Source organism: Globicephala melas, chromosome 13, assembly GCF_963455315.2.
Source record: "Globicephala melas chromosome 13, mGloMel1.2, whole genome shotgun sequence".
Taxonomy (NCBI): Eukaryota; Metazoa; Chordata; class Mammalia; order Artiodactyla; family Delphinidae; genus Globicephala; species Globicephala melas.
Genome location: NC_083326.1, coordinates 66,674,212 through 66,687,685, shown reverse-complemented (window position 1 = coordinate 66,687,685; position 13,474 = coordinate 66,674,212). Strand labels below are relative to the sequence as shown.

General features: G+C 51.5%; 1 protein-coding gene across 8 annotated transcripts in view; it reads left to right on the top strand.

Annotated features, from left to right (window-relative positions):
* Positions 1-13,474, top strand: part of TCN2 (transcobalamin 2) — a 31,830-nt gene that overhangs the window by 14,575 nt on the left and 3,781 nt on the right. For 4 of the 8 annotated variants that reach the window (XM_060310556.1, XM_060310554.1, XM_060310557.2 and 1 more), the window contains 9 exons: positions 2,138-2,260; positions 3,865-4,081; positions 4,384-4,582; positions 7,566-7,758; positions 8,497-8,654; positions 9,651-9,812; positions 11,046-11,218; positions 11,344-11,530; positions 12,373-12,544. In XM_060310556.1, coding sequence (XP_060166539.1) covers positions 4,519-4,582; positions 7,566-7,758; positions 8,497-8,654; positions 9,651-9,812; positions 11,046-11,218; positions 11,344-11,530; positions 12,373-12,544 — 1,109 coding nt within the window. In that variant the 5' untranslated portion in view covers positions 2,138-2,260; positions 3,865-4,081; positions 4,384-4,518. Of the gene's footprint in view, positions 1-34; positions 285-2,137; positions 2,261-3,864; positions 4,082-4,383; positions 4,583-7,565; positions 7,759-8,496; positions 8,655-9,650; positions 9,813-11,045; positions 11,219-11,343; positions 11,531-12,372; positions 12,545-13,474 lie in introns of those variants that run through there. The other 4 variants (XM_060310555.1, XM_060310560.1, XM_060310561.1 and 1 more) reach the window with 4 other exon arrangements.

Here is a 13,474-nt window from a genome sequence, read left to right as displayed (position 1 = left end):
GGGCCTCTCACTGTTGTGGCCTCTCCTGTTGCAGAGCACAGGCTCCGGACGCACAGGCTCAGTGGCCATGGCTCACGGGCCTAGCCGCTCTGCGGCACGTGGGATCTTCCCGGACCAGGGCACGAACCCGTGTCCCCTGCATCGGCACGCGGACTCTCAACCACTGCACCACCAGGGAAGCCCTGATGTTGTATCGTAAAAGTCATCACCTCTTCCAGAAGTTTTTTAGTTTTGTCTCTTACATTTAGGTCCACTTTGAATTAGTTTTTTGTGAAAGGTAAAAGGTATATGCCTAGGATTAATTCTTTTTTTTTGATATATCCGATTGCTCCAGCACCTTTTGTTGAAATTACTGTCCTTTCTCTATTGTCAGTTGCCTTTGCTCCTTTGTCAAAATACTGGTTGACTATTTTTGAGGTAGTCTGTATATGGGCTCTCTATTCTGTTCTGTTGGTCAGTCTGTTGATTTTTTGACCAATAGTACACCATTTTGACTACTGCAGCTTTATTGTAAATCTGGAAATCAGGTAGTGTCAGTCCTCCAACTTTGTTCTTCTTCAGTGTTTTGCTGGTTATTCTGGTTTTTCTTTGTCTTTCCACATGACCTTTAGGATCAATTTGTCAATATACACAAAATACCTTACTCGGATTTTGATTGGGATTATTCAAAACTATAGATCATGTTGGGAAGAATTGACATTTAATAAAATTGAGTCTTCCAATCCATAAACACAGAATGCCTCTCCATTTATTTAGAACTTCTTTGATTTTTTTAAAAATTTTTTTTCCAGGGTTCTTTTTTTTTTTTTATTAAAGGATAGTTGATTTACAATGTTGTGTTAGTTTCAGGCATACAGCACAGATTCAGTTATATATATATATATATATATATAACTGAATATATATATATATTCTTTTTCAAACTCTTTTCCCTTATAGGTTATTACAAAGTATTGAGTATAGTTCCCTGTGTTATACAGTAGTTTCTTGTTGGTTATCTATTTTATATATAATAGTGTGTATCTGTTAATCCCATACTCTTGATTTATCCCTCCCCTTCCTTTGGGATTCTTTGAGGTATAGGTTTGAAGTACATTATGAAAGAGATATCATTTTTTTCTGCCATGTACCAGGCTGGTTTTTAAAATATTATTTATAATAATAATAAATCACTTTAGTCTTCATTATTATTTATTTATTTATTTATTTTCTTTTGTGGTACGCGGGCCTCTCACTCTTGTGGCCTCTCCCGTTGCGGAGCACAGGCCTATGGCTTACGGGCCCAGCCACTCCGCAGCATGTGGGATCTTCCCAGACCGGGGCACGAACCCGTGTCCCCTGCATTGGCAGGCAGACTCTCAACCACTGCGCCACCAGGGAAGCCCATAGTCTTCATTATTATTGAAGGTCTTAACAGTGGGAATGGAAGCGCTCCCAGAAAGGCAGGAGCAACAGCAGAGGAAGGTCCCTTGGCCACTGCCTGCCATGACCTCTGTCAATTGTCTCCTCAGAGCCTCAGTTTCTTCATTAACAAACTGGAGGATGATGGAGCTGTTCTGAGGGCTAATTGAAAAAGATGTATGTCCGTTGGTACAGGGGCCACTCAGTTTTTATATCTTGAGTCAGAATCTGTTTCATGAACATAGACTGCAGGCCAGTTTCTTGACCTACTTGAATCTTCATAAAAGATTGAATCTTGAATACTTGAATCTTGAATCTTAACACATTTTCTGATTTTTCATGCAATCCACATATCTTACTTATATAATTTTTAAAATTTAAGATTAATTATGAACATCTTTCTACGTTAAATGGAGTCTAAGATTTTAATATATTTACATTTTTAATTAAGAAAATGGATTTTCCATATGTAACGATACAGCCATGTATTTATTCTTCTCATGCCACCTTCACACATACAATTTTTTTCACTTCACCTTTTTTTTTAAAAAAATTGAAGTATGCTTGATGTACAATGTTATATAAGTTTCAGGTGTACAACATAGGGGTTCAAAATTTTTCAAGGTTATACTCCATTTATAGTTCTTATAAAATATTGGCTATATTCCCTGTGTTGTACAATATATCCTTGTTCATGCATAAAATTTAATTTTTTTCCTGTTGGATTCTTTCTTAGGCTGTATCCTAGTCCAGTTGTCCTGAGACCACCAAGAACAAACCTTTAGTCTGACAGTCAGCTCAGTTGATCCACTGCAATGAGGGGGAGGAACTGAGGGCATCTGACTACACAGAGGGCAAGGTGATTACAGGATTTGGGTGAAGAGTGGGGTTAGGTTAGGTGAAATGTAAACCAAGCAGTGCTTTTTTTTTTTTTTTTTTTTTTGGCCGTGCCACGTAGCATGTGGGATCTTAGTTCCCTGACCAGGGATCGAAACTGTGCCCCCTGCAGTGGAAATGTGGAGTCTTAACCACTGGACTGCCAGGGAAGTCCCAACCAAGCAGTATTTTGATAGGCTCAGCACAGCACAGGGCTGCGTGAGAAGTGTCAGCTTCAGGTTTGGACAACAAAGTATCCTGTGTAAGAGGAAACTACAAAGTTGAGACAGGCATGGAACGTTGAGTCCAGGAATTCCATACTGGGGCAACTTCTCTGTGTCAAAGTGACTTGGCGCCTCTGGGGTTGTTTCTTTCTTACTAACATAATTTCAGGCAGCAAATTCCTGATAGTTTGTGATTGTAGGGGAAAAAAGAAATCCCGGTAAAAAAGTACAAGTAATAGTCACTCACACAGCATGGTTATCGGGACACTTTACAGTTGTTGTAACGTGACCTTGGGAGAAATAATGTTTCATTTTTACATTGCAGCTGGCTTTGTCTGTGCCTGTCTGGACAGGCAAACTTTTACCTGCTCATTCCAAGCTAATCTTTACTTTCTCAGCTATAGACCCCCAAACAGAAGTCCTGAACCAAATGATTTAGTCGTTTTTCTTTTTCACTTCCCCTGACTGCATTACCTGAAACAGTCCAGTTCCACCCCCAATCAGTCACTCTGTTTCTGATAGCTATGGAAATGCACCTCGTCCCCACTGGTCACTGTGGTACATTCGAGTCCTCAGGGATCAGAGGTGACTCTCCCAAGGAAGCTGCTTCTCACCAGAGGCTGCTGTCCTGGAGGTGGCAGGAAACAGAATCATTGACACTGGCCACAGGCAGAGGGTTGGGGAGCGGGGCAGTCCCATCCCAAACCAAGGCAGCTCCATTGCCCACAAATTTCCAAGGCCCCCGTGGAAGTCTGAACCCAAGAATCTGCAGAAGTTGGGCCTCTAGCTGGCATCCCTCCTTCCCTGGAACTTCACCCTGATGGGCCATGCCCAGCCTCCTTGCACTAGACGATCTAATTTTATATTTATAAGGTACTTCCGTAAACAGATGCAGTCTCTATTTATTTATGTCTGTATTTATTGGCTTGTGATAAGTCAGGCACAAAACTGGATTATCTTGAAAGACTGAACTGTGGCAATTTGCCATAAAATGATTGCAGTAAAAATTTTATTTAGAAGTGATTAGAGATGTTTTAAGGTCGTAACATCTTCACAAGTTGAGCTGGAAGGGAGCTTAATTAGAATGATCTTCTCTAACCCTTTCAGCTCACACAGGAGAAACTCTTTCAAACTCAGAGAGGTTAAGTCACCTGGCCAAGGTAACACAGCACCTCCAGAGCTAACTCTTGGACATAGATTCTCCTGTGGACCTAGGCAGGTGGGGAATCCTTTGTTCTCTCTCCTCCTTGAAGAGAGTTTTTTTAGGTTACTTTCTTAGTCCTGACAAGTGGCCCTGCTAACCATGGCTTTGTGTCTCAGATGATTAAGTCTTGTTCATTAAATGGCTTTGTTTTGTCTCCAGGAGGCTCCCAGCTTTCTGGTCGGCTGAGAAAACTGGCCTGTCTGGTCCGGTTCGGCTGCACTCCACACACCCCCACCCCCACCCCACCGCCGGGGCGGGCTGGCAGAGAACAGCTGACTCCAGCCGCTGCTCATGTGACCGTCACAGCTCCCTGTCCTGCTCCCTGTCCCAGGCCAGAGTGGACACTTTCAGGGTCTCCTTCTGGGAGGGGTACCAGGTAGGCACCCCAGCCCTGCCCGTCCACCGCTGGAACAGCCAAGGGGATACAGGACAGGAGTGGTCGGACAGACTTGGGCAGATCAGAAGTCAGACCTCCTGTGCTGGTCCAGGGCTCTTTGGGCAGCAGGGACAGAATGTGGTTGGCTTCGCAATGTCGCACACCACCACTGCTTGCCCTCCCCCTCCCCCTGTCCCCGACCTCCAGGAAGGCCTGCTCTGCCCTGCCCTTCCTTCCTCTGTTCTTTGGCCTTCCTTTCCCCTCAGCTACAGACCTTTTCCCCTTTCTCTCTGCTGACTTAGCGGCGTGGAGGGATTAATCAGTGACAGGAAGCTGCCTCTTTCGGAGCAGTGACTGCTGTGGTCAGGAGAGCCTCTGCCAGGCCAGCCCTAGGAATCTGTCCTGCTCCCCGCCTGCTGCTTACCCCTGCTCCTGCCATGGGGTGCCTTGGGGCCCTCCTCTTCCTGCTTGGGGGCCTGGGAGCTCTCGCCCAGATCTGCGGTGAGTACCTGGATCTACTCCGTGCCTCTTGCCTGCTGGGTCCTTAGGAGAGAGGACCGTCTTGTCGAAGCCCCTCATTATATAGCTGGAGAAACAGGCTCAGATGTGTGTGTGTGGCAGGGATGACTTAGCTGCCCCTCTGGGCTCCCACAGCAGTTTGGACTTAGCTGGACCTCAGTGTTGTAGCACATTTTATTGAGATGAATTGTATGTCTGACTCGCCGCCAGACAAGATCACTTCCATTAATTCAGTCATTTGTTCATTTATTCATTCAATACACATTGATTGAGCCTTCTCTTTGCCAGGCACCATGTTAGGCTTTGGGGAAAGAACAAAGAGCAAGACAGGTCTCCCCCCATCCCTCCTAGAGCTTCCATTCTAGTGAAGGGGATGGTGGTCAAGAGGCAAGTCAGTGCTGTGTTGGGGGCTGTGATGAGTGCCAAAGGAAGCCCAAGGCCTGGAGGGGGTGGGGGAATGCCAATTCAGGGAGAAGGGGTGGGAAGGATTTCCAAGGACCAGGGAGTGATGCAGAAACTAAGACCCGAAAGAGGAAAAGGAGCTGGCAAGGAAAGGAGTGAGGGGCGGGCACCCCGGCAGAGGGAAAGCGAGCGTGTGGAGACCCTGGCGGGTCACGGTGGCGGCAAGGCGTTTGCTTTACGTTCCATACAGGGGCCTGCCTGCTCCGGTGCCCCTGGGAGTATCTCGGGAACTCTTGGGACCTGTCTGGGAGTTGGAGCGCACAGGCTCAGGGCTGCTCGTGCCCCGGAGCCCCACGGGAAGCAGAGGCAGGAAGGGAAGGTGGGCCGCCCGCCTCTCTTCATTCCTGGTCGTCCTCTGCCCACAGCATTTCGCTCTGCCTACACCAGCAGGGTCTCCTGTGACCCTTGCAGAAACCGAGAGGCAGGTTCAGTCGTGTGCAGGTGACTCATGAAGCAGTCAAGGGTTGAAGGGGCCAGGTGACCTGCCCAAGGCGCCCCAGCTTTCCAGGGCTTTGCTGGATTCAGTTCTCAGAACTCCAGGTCACGGTCTTCCCTAGGCACCAGGAGCCTCCCGCCCGGCGTGTTCCACAGGTGCCACCAGACCCCTCAGCCCTTGGCTCTTGGTTCCTGTCCAGGCAGTCCCCAGGGCAGACCCGGCACCCTCAGCGGGTATGAACCTTTCAACAGTTGGTCCATAGGCCTGACCCCAAAAGAGCCCTGGACTGGGTTCGGGGGTGCAGCCCACTGCTGCTGGGCCATTTAGTCACTCCCAGTCTCATTCACTCACTTATAAAATGGGCTAAGAATGCTCCCCTGCCTTCCTCCTTGGTGTGATGCAAGGATCCCACCACCTGCTTTACCAGGTTCAAGCCCTGTGTGGCTGTGAAACTGACACAGATCTGCACTAGTGCCCATGCAGGATGGGCTTCCGTGCTTCCTCTTGTCAAAGCCAGTCCTCAGCAGGCAGAGCTGGGCGGCCCTGTGAGCTGGAGGCCCTGAGGGGAGGGAGCTCGCCCAGGCTCACTTTTATTACCCTGGGTGAACCTTAGCAGCTCTTTCCTGCTAAGGAAGCTGAACTGTGTTTACCCACCTCTCTTTACAGCACCAGCTCCTCTTCCTATCCTGCTAATCCCAGGGCTGACTCACCCGCTGGAGGTCAGAGCCCAAGGTGGGGGCGGGGCTCCCTCTCCAGTTTGAAGAAAAGGGAGAGGAAAAGAGAACTGTGGAGGGAGAGATAAGGAGAGAGACAGGCTGAGAGATGGAGAGAATGAGATAGATCCAGAGAGAGAGAGAGATTCCTACAGAAATGGGGGCAGGCACACAGAAAAGCACTGAGAAAGAGAAAGGAAAAGAGAAACAGCCCCCTCCCCAGTTCCTTTGCTCCGTCCCCTGGGAGGGGCGACCTGCCCAGCAGCTGGAGCCCCACAGCAACTGGGAGGCAGTAAATGGGGAAAAGTCTAAAGTGGCTCCAAGGCCACCTACTCAGCTCAGGTTCCCTCCCTTCGGGAGGAAAGCGCCAGTCAGCTGGAGCTGGGAAACACCCCTAAGGGCTTCTGCTTCCCTCGTGGGTAAATCCCGAAGCACACAAGGATGATGGCTTTCTAACAATTCACCTCACAATCTCAGGTCCTTTTCACCTAAACTGAGGGGGCAGGGAAAGCGTTATTCTGAGATCTGCCCAGAGGAAGTTCACCAGGCAGCCCCAGTTAGCCAGTGGGCAGGCTGCAGTGTTTTTGTTTTTGTTTTTTTTTTAATTGGAATATAGTTGATTTACAGTGCTGTGTTAGTTCCAGGTATACAGCAAAGTGAATCAGTTATACATATATATCCACGTTTTTTGAAGATTCTTTCCCCATATAGGTCATTGCAGAGTATTGAGTAGAGTTCCCTGTGCTATACAGTAGGTCCTTATTACTTATCTATTCTATATATAGTAGTGTGTATATGTCAATCCCAGTCTCCTAATTTATCCGCCCCCCTTCACCCCTGGTAACCGTAGGTTTGTTTTCTACATCTGTGACTCTATTTCTGTTTTAAAACTGGTTCTGTAACCTGTTCCCTGTGCGAGTTGAAGTTTTTGTAAATGGGTAGAACACTCCCACACTTTGGACTTCTGTTTCCTCTTTTGTGCAATGCGATGATGACAGCACCTACGTCACAGAGCTGGCCTGAGGACCGAGGGAGGTGGGGTGCAGTGCCTGCGGCACCCCACGCTGCTCGGCATCCAGTCTCTCTGTCACTCCTGATGGGCAGAGTGGCTGCCTGGCACCCGCTTCCTCTGCCCTGGGCCCACCAGCTCTCCCTGGCCCACTCCGGCCACTCTTTCAGGATACCGGCTTTTCCTGTTACCGCTGCCTCTTGTTACAGTCGGACTCCCGCATACGAGTAGGGTGTGTGCCAGGTGACAGTAAGGTGGGGATGTTTATTCCCTGGAGAAGACCCTGGTAAGGTGTCACTGGTGGCATGGCCCTGCGACCTCACTTGGCCTGTTCTCTTTCCTAAGAAATAACAGAGGTGGACAGCACGCTGGTGGAGAGGCTGGGCCAGCGCCTCTTGCCCTGGATGGACCGGCTCTCCCCGGAGCAGCTGAACCCCAGTATCTACGTGGGCCTGCGCCTCTCCAGCCTGCAGGCTGGGGCCAAGGAGGCCCACTACCTGCACAGCCTCAAGCTCAGCTACCAGCAGAGCCTCCTGAGGTCTGGCCATGCTCTCTCTCCTCTTTTCCCCATGGCGTGCTCCACATCCTAAGAGACAGGAGATCTGTGTTCTGGTTTGGGCCTGTCACTGCTTTGTTGGGAGACCTTAGGGCAACTTTCATCTCCTCTGGGCCTTTCTCCATCTGTGGAATGGGGTTGGTCCGACTAGACTGGAGATGCCAATCTGGGGCCCTTGGGCGGCTACTGTACCCTCCGGTACCTGAGGCAGACATTACTAATCCATGGCCACACTCTTTCATACTGAGCCCAGCAGCAGTATTGGACTATCCGTGCTCCCTTTCCAGGGGCATTAAGAGGAAGCCTGTTCTGAGGTCCAGCACAGGAGTCTGAATGAGAGGTGAAGGGTCAGGACCACCATGGAGCATCTCCTGCTTGGACTCCCTCTTGAGAAGTGGATGCAGGGCAGGGAGAGGAAAGAAAGGGGAGAGTGTATGGGTGAAGTGTGACCAAAATGGTGGGGCAAACAGGTCATTTGGATGCAAGAGCCCTCAGAGTTTATCCTTGAGTTTAATTTCTCATCTTTATGAAATAAGCGTGACATACACAACTTACATAACTGACTACATCTGCTTTTGGCAGGTCTTGGAAACGTTCCAACTGCTAGGATTTTTTTCCGCTTTGTAGTGGTGGTGGGGGGGCACTCCAAGCCAGGCTTACCAGGGTGGCACTTTCTCACTGAAGTGTTGTTAACTGGCGTTGTCCTATGTCTGCCTCCAGCAATGACAACAGTGACTCCGAGGCCAAGCCCTCCATGGGCCAGCTGGCCCTCTACCTGCTCGCTCTCCGGGCCAACTGCGAGTTTGTTAGAGGCCGCAAGGGGGACAGCCTGGTCTCACAGCTGAAGCGATTCCTGGAGGACGAGAAGGGGGCCATTGGTGAGGAGGCGAGGTCTGCCGGTGTGGGGGAGGGCACATCAGACAACATTGTCTGGTGAAACGTCTACATTAGAACTTCGGGTTTTCTCCCCAGGCCTGTTTCCTGCCCTCCATTCTGCCTGTCTCCATATCTGCTAGAGGCTTGGGCCTGTCCCGGTAGCCATTCTTGATCAAGCCTTTCCTGCATTCCACATACACTCTGTTGGCAAGCCCTGCTGCTCACCCACCAAGACTGGCCTGATTACCCACCCCTGGGACAGCTGCACAGCCTCCCTACTACTCACTCCTTACCTCTCTCCACTAACTTTCCTGCCTCCTACCTCAATCTGGCACACACAGAGCGAGCCTTTAAATATAAATCTGATCTTGTTAGCGCTGCTTAAATCCTCCAGCAGCTGCTGCCTGCTGTGGTCACAGCCCTCAGGCCCAGTCCTGCCCACCCACCCTCTGGCTCACCCACTCGCCCGCCCCTCCGTGGGCTCCGGCCACCCTGGCCTTCTCTCAGCTCACAAACCAGCGTCTTGACATATGTTCCCTCTATCTGCAAGGTTTCCTTCCCCTTCTAGCTCACTCCTACTCCACCTTTACCTCTCTCCCGCCCTTTCTCCCCAGCATCCCTGACTCAGAGAATCCTTCCCCGACTCCCCAGCTACTCAAAGACCTCTGTTATTTGGCCACGTGGACCTCGGTCCACAGTTCAGTTATAATCACGATCTCGTGAGCGTGGGTTGTGTTATTTCCGGAGGCCCTGGCTGCACTGTGCCTGGCCTGTCATAACTGTTCATACCTCCAAGCACAGCGTCTGACACTTAGTGGGGTTTCAGCAAGTATGAGTCAAGGGAATGAAGGAAAGATGGATCCCACGACCCAAAGGACGGTGTCGGGAAGTACAGGCAATGGGTCCAGTGCTGGCTGTGCTGGTTGCTGGGAGGGGACAGAGAGGTCACTCCTCAAGCCCAGCATGACAGCCCCACCCTGTGGTTTTCTCCCTCCCAGGGCATAATCACCAGGGCCACCCTCACACCAGCTACTACCAGTATGGCCTGGGCATCCTGGCCCTGTGTGTCCACCAGAAGCGGGTCCATGACAGCGTGGTGGGCAAGCTCCTGTATGCTGTGGAACACAAACAGCATCTCCAGCAGGGCCACCTCCCTGTGGGTGAGTGGGCCAGACCCTGAAGGCCAGGCTGGCACTCCTCCAGCCCCCGGCCCCAAATGAAGGCCTCCACCTCTGGTCCCATGCTCACCTTTCCTTGGGACCCCTCCTATCGAGTCCACTAGGAGCGCAATGGTGAGGGTTTGTTGTGGTGCAAGGGCTGCGAGCCAGCGCTGGGGCTGGACTGGCTTCCTGACCCCATCCTCCATCACATACTTACTGTAGGTCACCCTGGACAGATCAGCTGGCCTTTCTGGCTCAGCTTCTCTGATAAAATAACACCCCAGCAGCATCTCAGTAAAAGATGCTTTACATGTAAAGGGCATAGCATGGTGCTCAGCATGGAGAAAGTCCTGGATACACAGCTATGATGTTCTCATCAAATGAGCTGAGAGGCCTGAGGCCTGGATACTGGATCTGCTTCCTCACTGTGTGACCTTGGGTTTCCAGTGCCCTTTCTTGTCATCATGATTGCAAGGTCTCTTCTAGGCCTGGCTGTGTTCTGTGAGTGTGTGTGCCTCGCATAGGGCGGGGTAGGATGGAGTAGGTTGGAGGTGGGGAGGGTAGGTACCCAGAGAGAAGAAGGCAGCAGGGCCCCTGCCAGCAGAGAGCTTGTTCTGCCTCAGAGGCTTATAGAAAACCCACCGTGGACACATTAAATCATCCCAGGGTAGGGAGCTTAAAACCCCCCAGGGCCCAAGCAGCTCCCTGGACCTAATAAACCAGACCACCTGGGGGTGGACCCAGGCACCTGCTCCTTTAATAATCTCCTGGTGAGGAATTCACTGGCAGTCCAGTGGTTGGGACTCTGTGCTTTCACTGCCGAGGGCCCAGGTTTGAGCCCTGGTTGGAGAACTAAGATCCCACAAGCTGTGTAGCACGGCCAGAAAAAAAAGAAAAAAAAAAAAAAGAAAAATCAAACAAACTCCCCTGGTGATTCTAAAGTGCAGGCAGGTTTGGGAACAAGTGTGTAGGCTAAAGTCCTCTTGGCCCTCCCTCCTCCAGTCTCTCTCCCCAACCTCTAACCCCCAGGCAGCAGACAGGGATACGGTGACCACCCATCCCAGTTTGCCATCCTGGAAACTGGGAAGACTAGGTTGTTGGTCCCCCTAGCTGGTGGAAACTTTCTGAAATGCTGCTCTGACCATATTGTCCCCCTACCTCCAGCCCTCCTGTGGCTGCCCATTGCCCCAAGGTCCTGCCCGGGCTGACCCCACTTGGCTCTGTCCCTTGCAGACACACTGGCCATGGCGGGCTTGGCCTTCTCCTGTCTGAAGCTATCCAACCTCAACCGCAATCTGAGAAACCGGAGCACTGTGGCCCTCGGGAGAGTGCAAGAGAAGATCCTAAAGGCCCAGACCCCAGAGGGCCACTTTGGGAATGTCTACAGCACCCCTCTGGCACTGCAGGTGGGAAGGAGACTCTGGGCTGGGCTCCACCCTGGTGGCTGGTGGGAGGTGGACTGGTGGAATGCTGGAAGACCTGGCCCCTCCCCGCTGGCTGACCCACCTCCTCTTCCCCATTCCATCACCAGTTGCTGATGGCCTCCCTTAGGCCCACGGTGGAGCTGGGCACAGCATGCCTCAAGGCCAAGGCTGCTCTGTTGGCCAGCCTACAGCACAAGGCCTTCCAGAACCCTCTCATGATTTCTCAGCTGCTGCCCATCCTGAACCAGAAGAGCTATGTGGATCTCATCTCTCCAGACTGTGAGGCACCAAGAGGTAGCCGGGCCTTTCATAGAAGCCCTGCTCTTTTCAATCTGCAATGAGGTCTGCCTGTCCCAGGAAGGGAACTTGCTCCATCTTGATTTGCTGAGTCAACAGGGGTTTGCAGGTGTGCATGGGACACACAGGCAGCTAGAATGCAGTCACAGATGCTAGAAGCTCACAGTGTGGGGAGGGAGATATCAAATGGTGAGCTCTGGGCAGGCCATGAATCTCCAGCCCCTTGTGTGATACCCAGTACAGAAGTGTTCGAATGAATGAATGGCGAGAGACACATTTCTGTTAGCTCTGATACATCATAATGAGTCCCAGTTAGCTGCTTGAATCAGGGCTTCATCTGGGAGAGGGACTGGGGTGGGTGGGTGAGATTTGCCAGTGGAGAAGAGGGGAGGAAAGGCAGAGCAGGGAGGGGGCAGCAAGGGCAAAGGCTCAGAGGTGTACAAGACTGGAGTTGGGGGGAAGGGTCTCACTAAAGAGTGGGGTTTGAGAGAATGAGCTGGAGTGGCAGGCAGGAGGGTGAAAAGGAGGGGAGGCCCTCAGAGGTAACATGTATGTTCTAGAAATAACCCTGGGTGGGGGGTGCTTGTGGCAGAGAGGTGGGAGGGGGGTACTAGAGGCAGAAAAACCAGTGAGGGGCCTGACCTTGGGTGGCGAGGGTGGTGGGAGCTGAGAGACGGGAGGCTGGGAAGGCAGCCAGATGGTGGTGGTGTTGACCGGAATGGGACCGAGGGGAAGGAGGAGGTCTCGATGGGCCACAGTGTCTTCCAGGGAAGAAAGGAGGACTAAGGCCTTGCCCCCTGCCCTCAGATCAGCTGCCCCTTCCCCTCTCCCTGGCACAGTCCTGTTGGAACCAGCTACGGAGACCCCTTCACAGACCCAAGTCCCAGAGTTCATCCATGTCATGCTGAAGGTCTCCAGCACCTTTCTTTCGTACAGACACTCCGTCTCTGTCCCTGTCAGCTCCTCTTTGGAAGATGTCCTGAAGAAGGCCCAGGAGCACAGCAGATTCACGTGAGACTGCCCCCCCACCCCCCGCATCTCCCAGCCCTCACCCGACTCGACCCCACATCCCCAAAATGGGACGTGGATGGGGCAAGGGATGAAGAGAGGGTTCCCATGGGAGAGGCCCGGGCTCTCTTCCACCTTCTCCGCTGCCGACTCACCCACGCTGTGGCGGAAACAGGCATCATGATTAGGAGAGCAGGCTCCCGAGGCAAACCCTCCACATCTGGAATCCCAGCTCCGCCTCTGTCCAGCTAGGGACCAGGCCAGTTATTTTCCTGCAGCTCATGAGGATGGCAGTTGTGCTCCCCGCATCCACCAGAGACCATGCAGGAGTCCAGGAATTAGTGCGCAGAGAGGACATGGTACATGCTTTTTGTGTGCAGGGTCCCGCACTTAGAAGTGCTTGATACATGTTAGCTTTCAGAAGAATAAGAATTTTTATTATCAAACGATCTTGGTCTAATCCCTGTGATTATTTAATTACCTGGGCAACAAGCCCTCTGCAGAATGTGGAGGTGGGACAACAGCCTTAAACTTGCTTCTCACCCTGAGATTTGACAGATCTGAGGACAAGCATTTCCAGAGCACTGCTCTGTGCCAGCTGTGTCTGTGCCTAAATAAGATGGGAGGGATCACCAATGGGGATCTGGCCCAGAGAATGAGTACCTTCCACCAGACCCCACTAGACCCCAGACTTCTCTTCTAGAAAAATGTGCCTCAGTTTGAGAGGGTCCCAATTTCCGTTCCCAACTGGAGCCCCCAAAGGACAGCATCCTGCTGCCAGGGAGGACCCACAGCTGGCACCTTGGGGTCATCTGGGGCAGGGAATTTCAGGCCAGAGATATGCAAAAACCCCTATAAAGGCTGAAAATTCTCCCAGACCCCAGGTTATTTCTGTAATAATATGACTTAGATGTGTACTAATGTTTACTATTT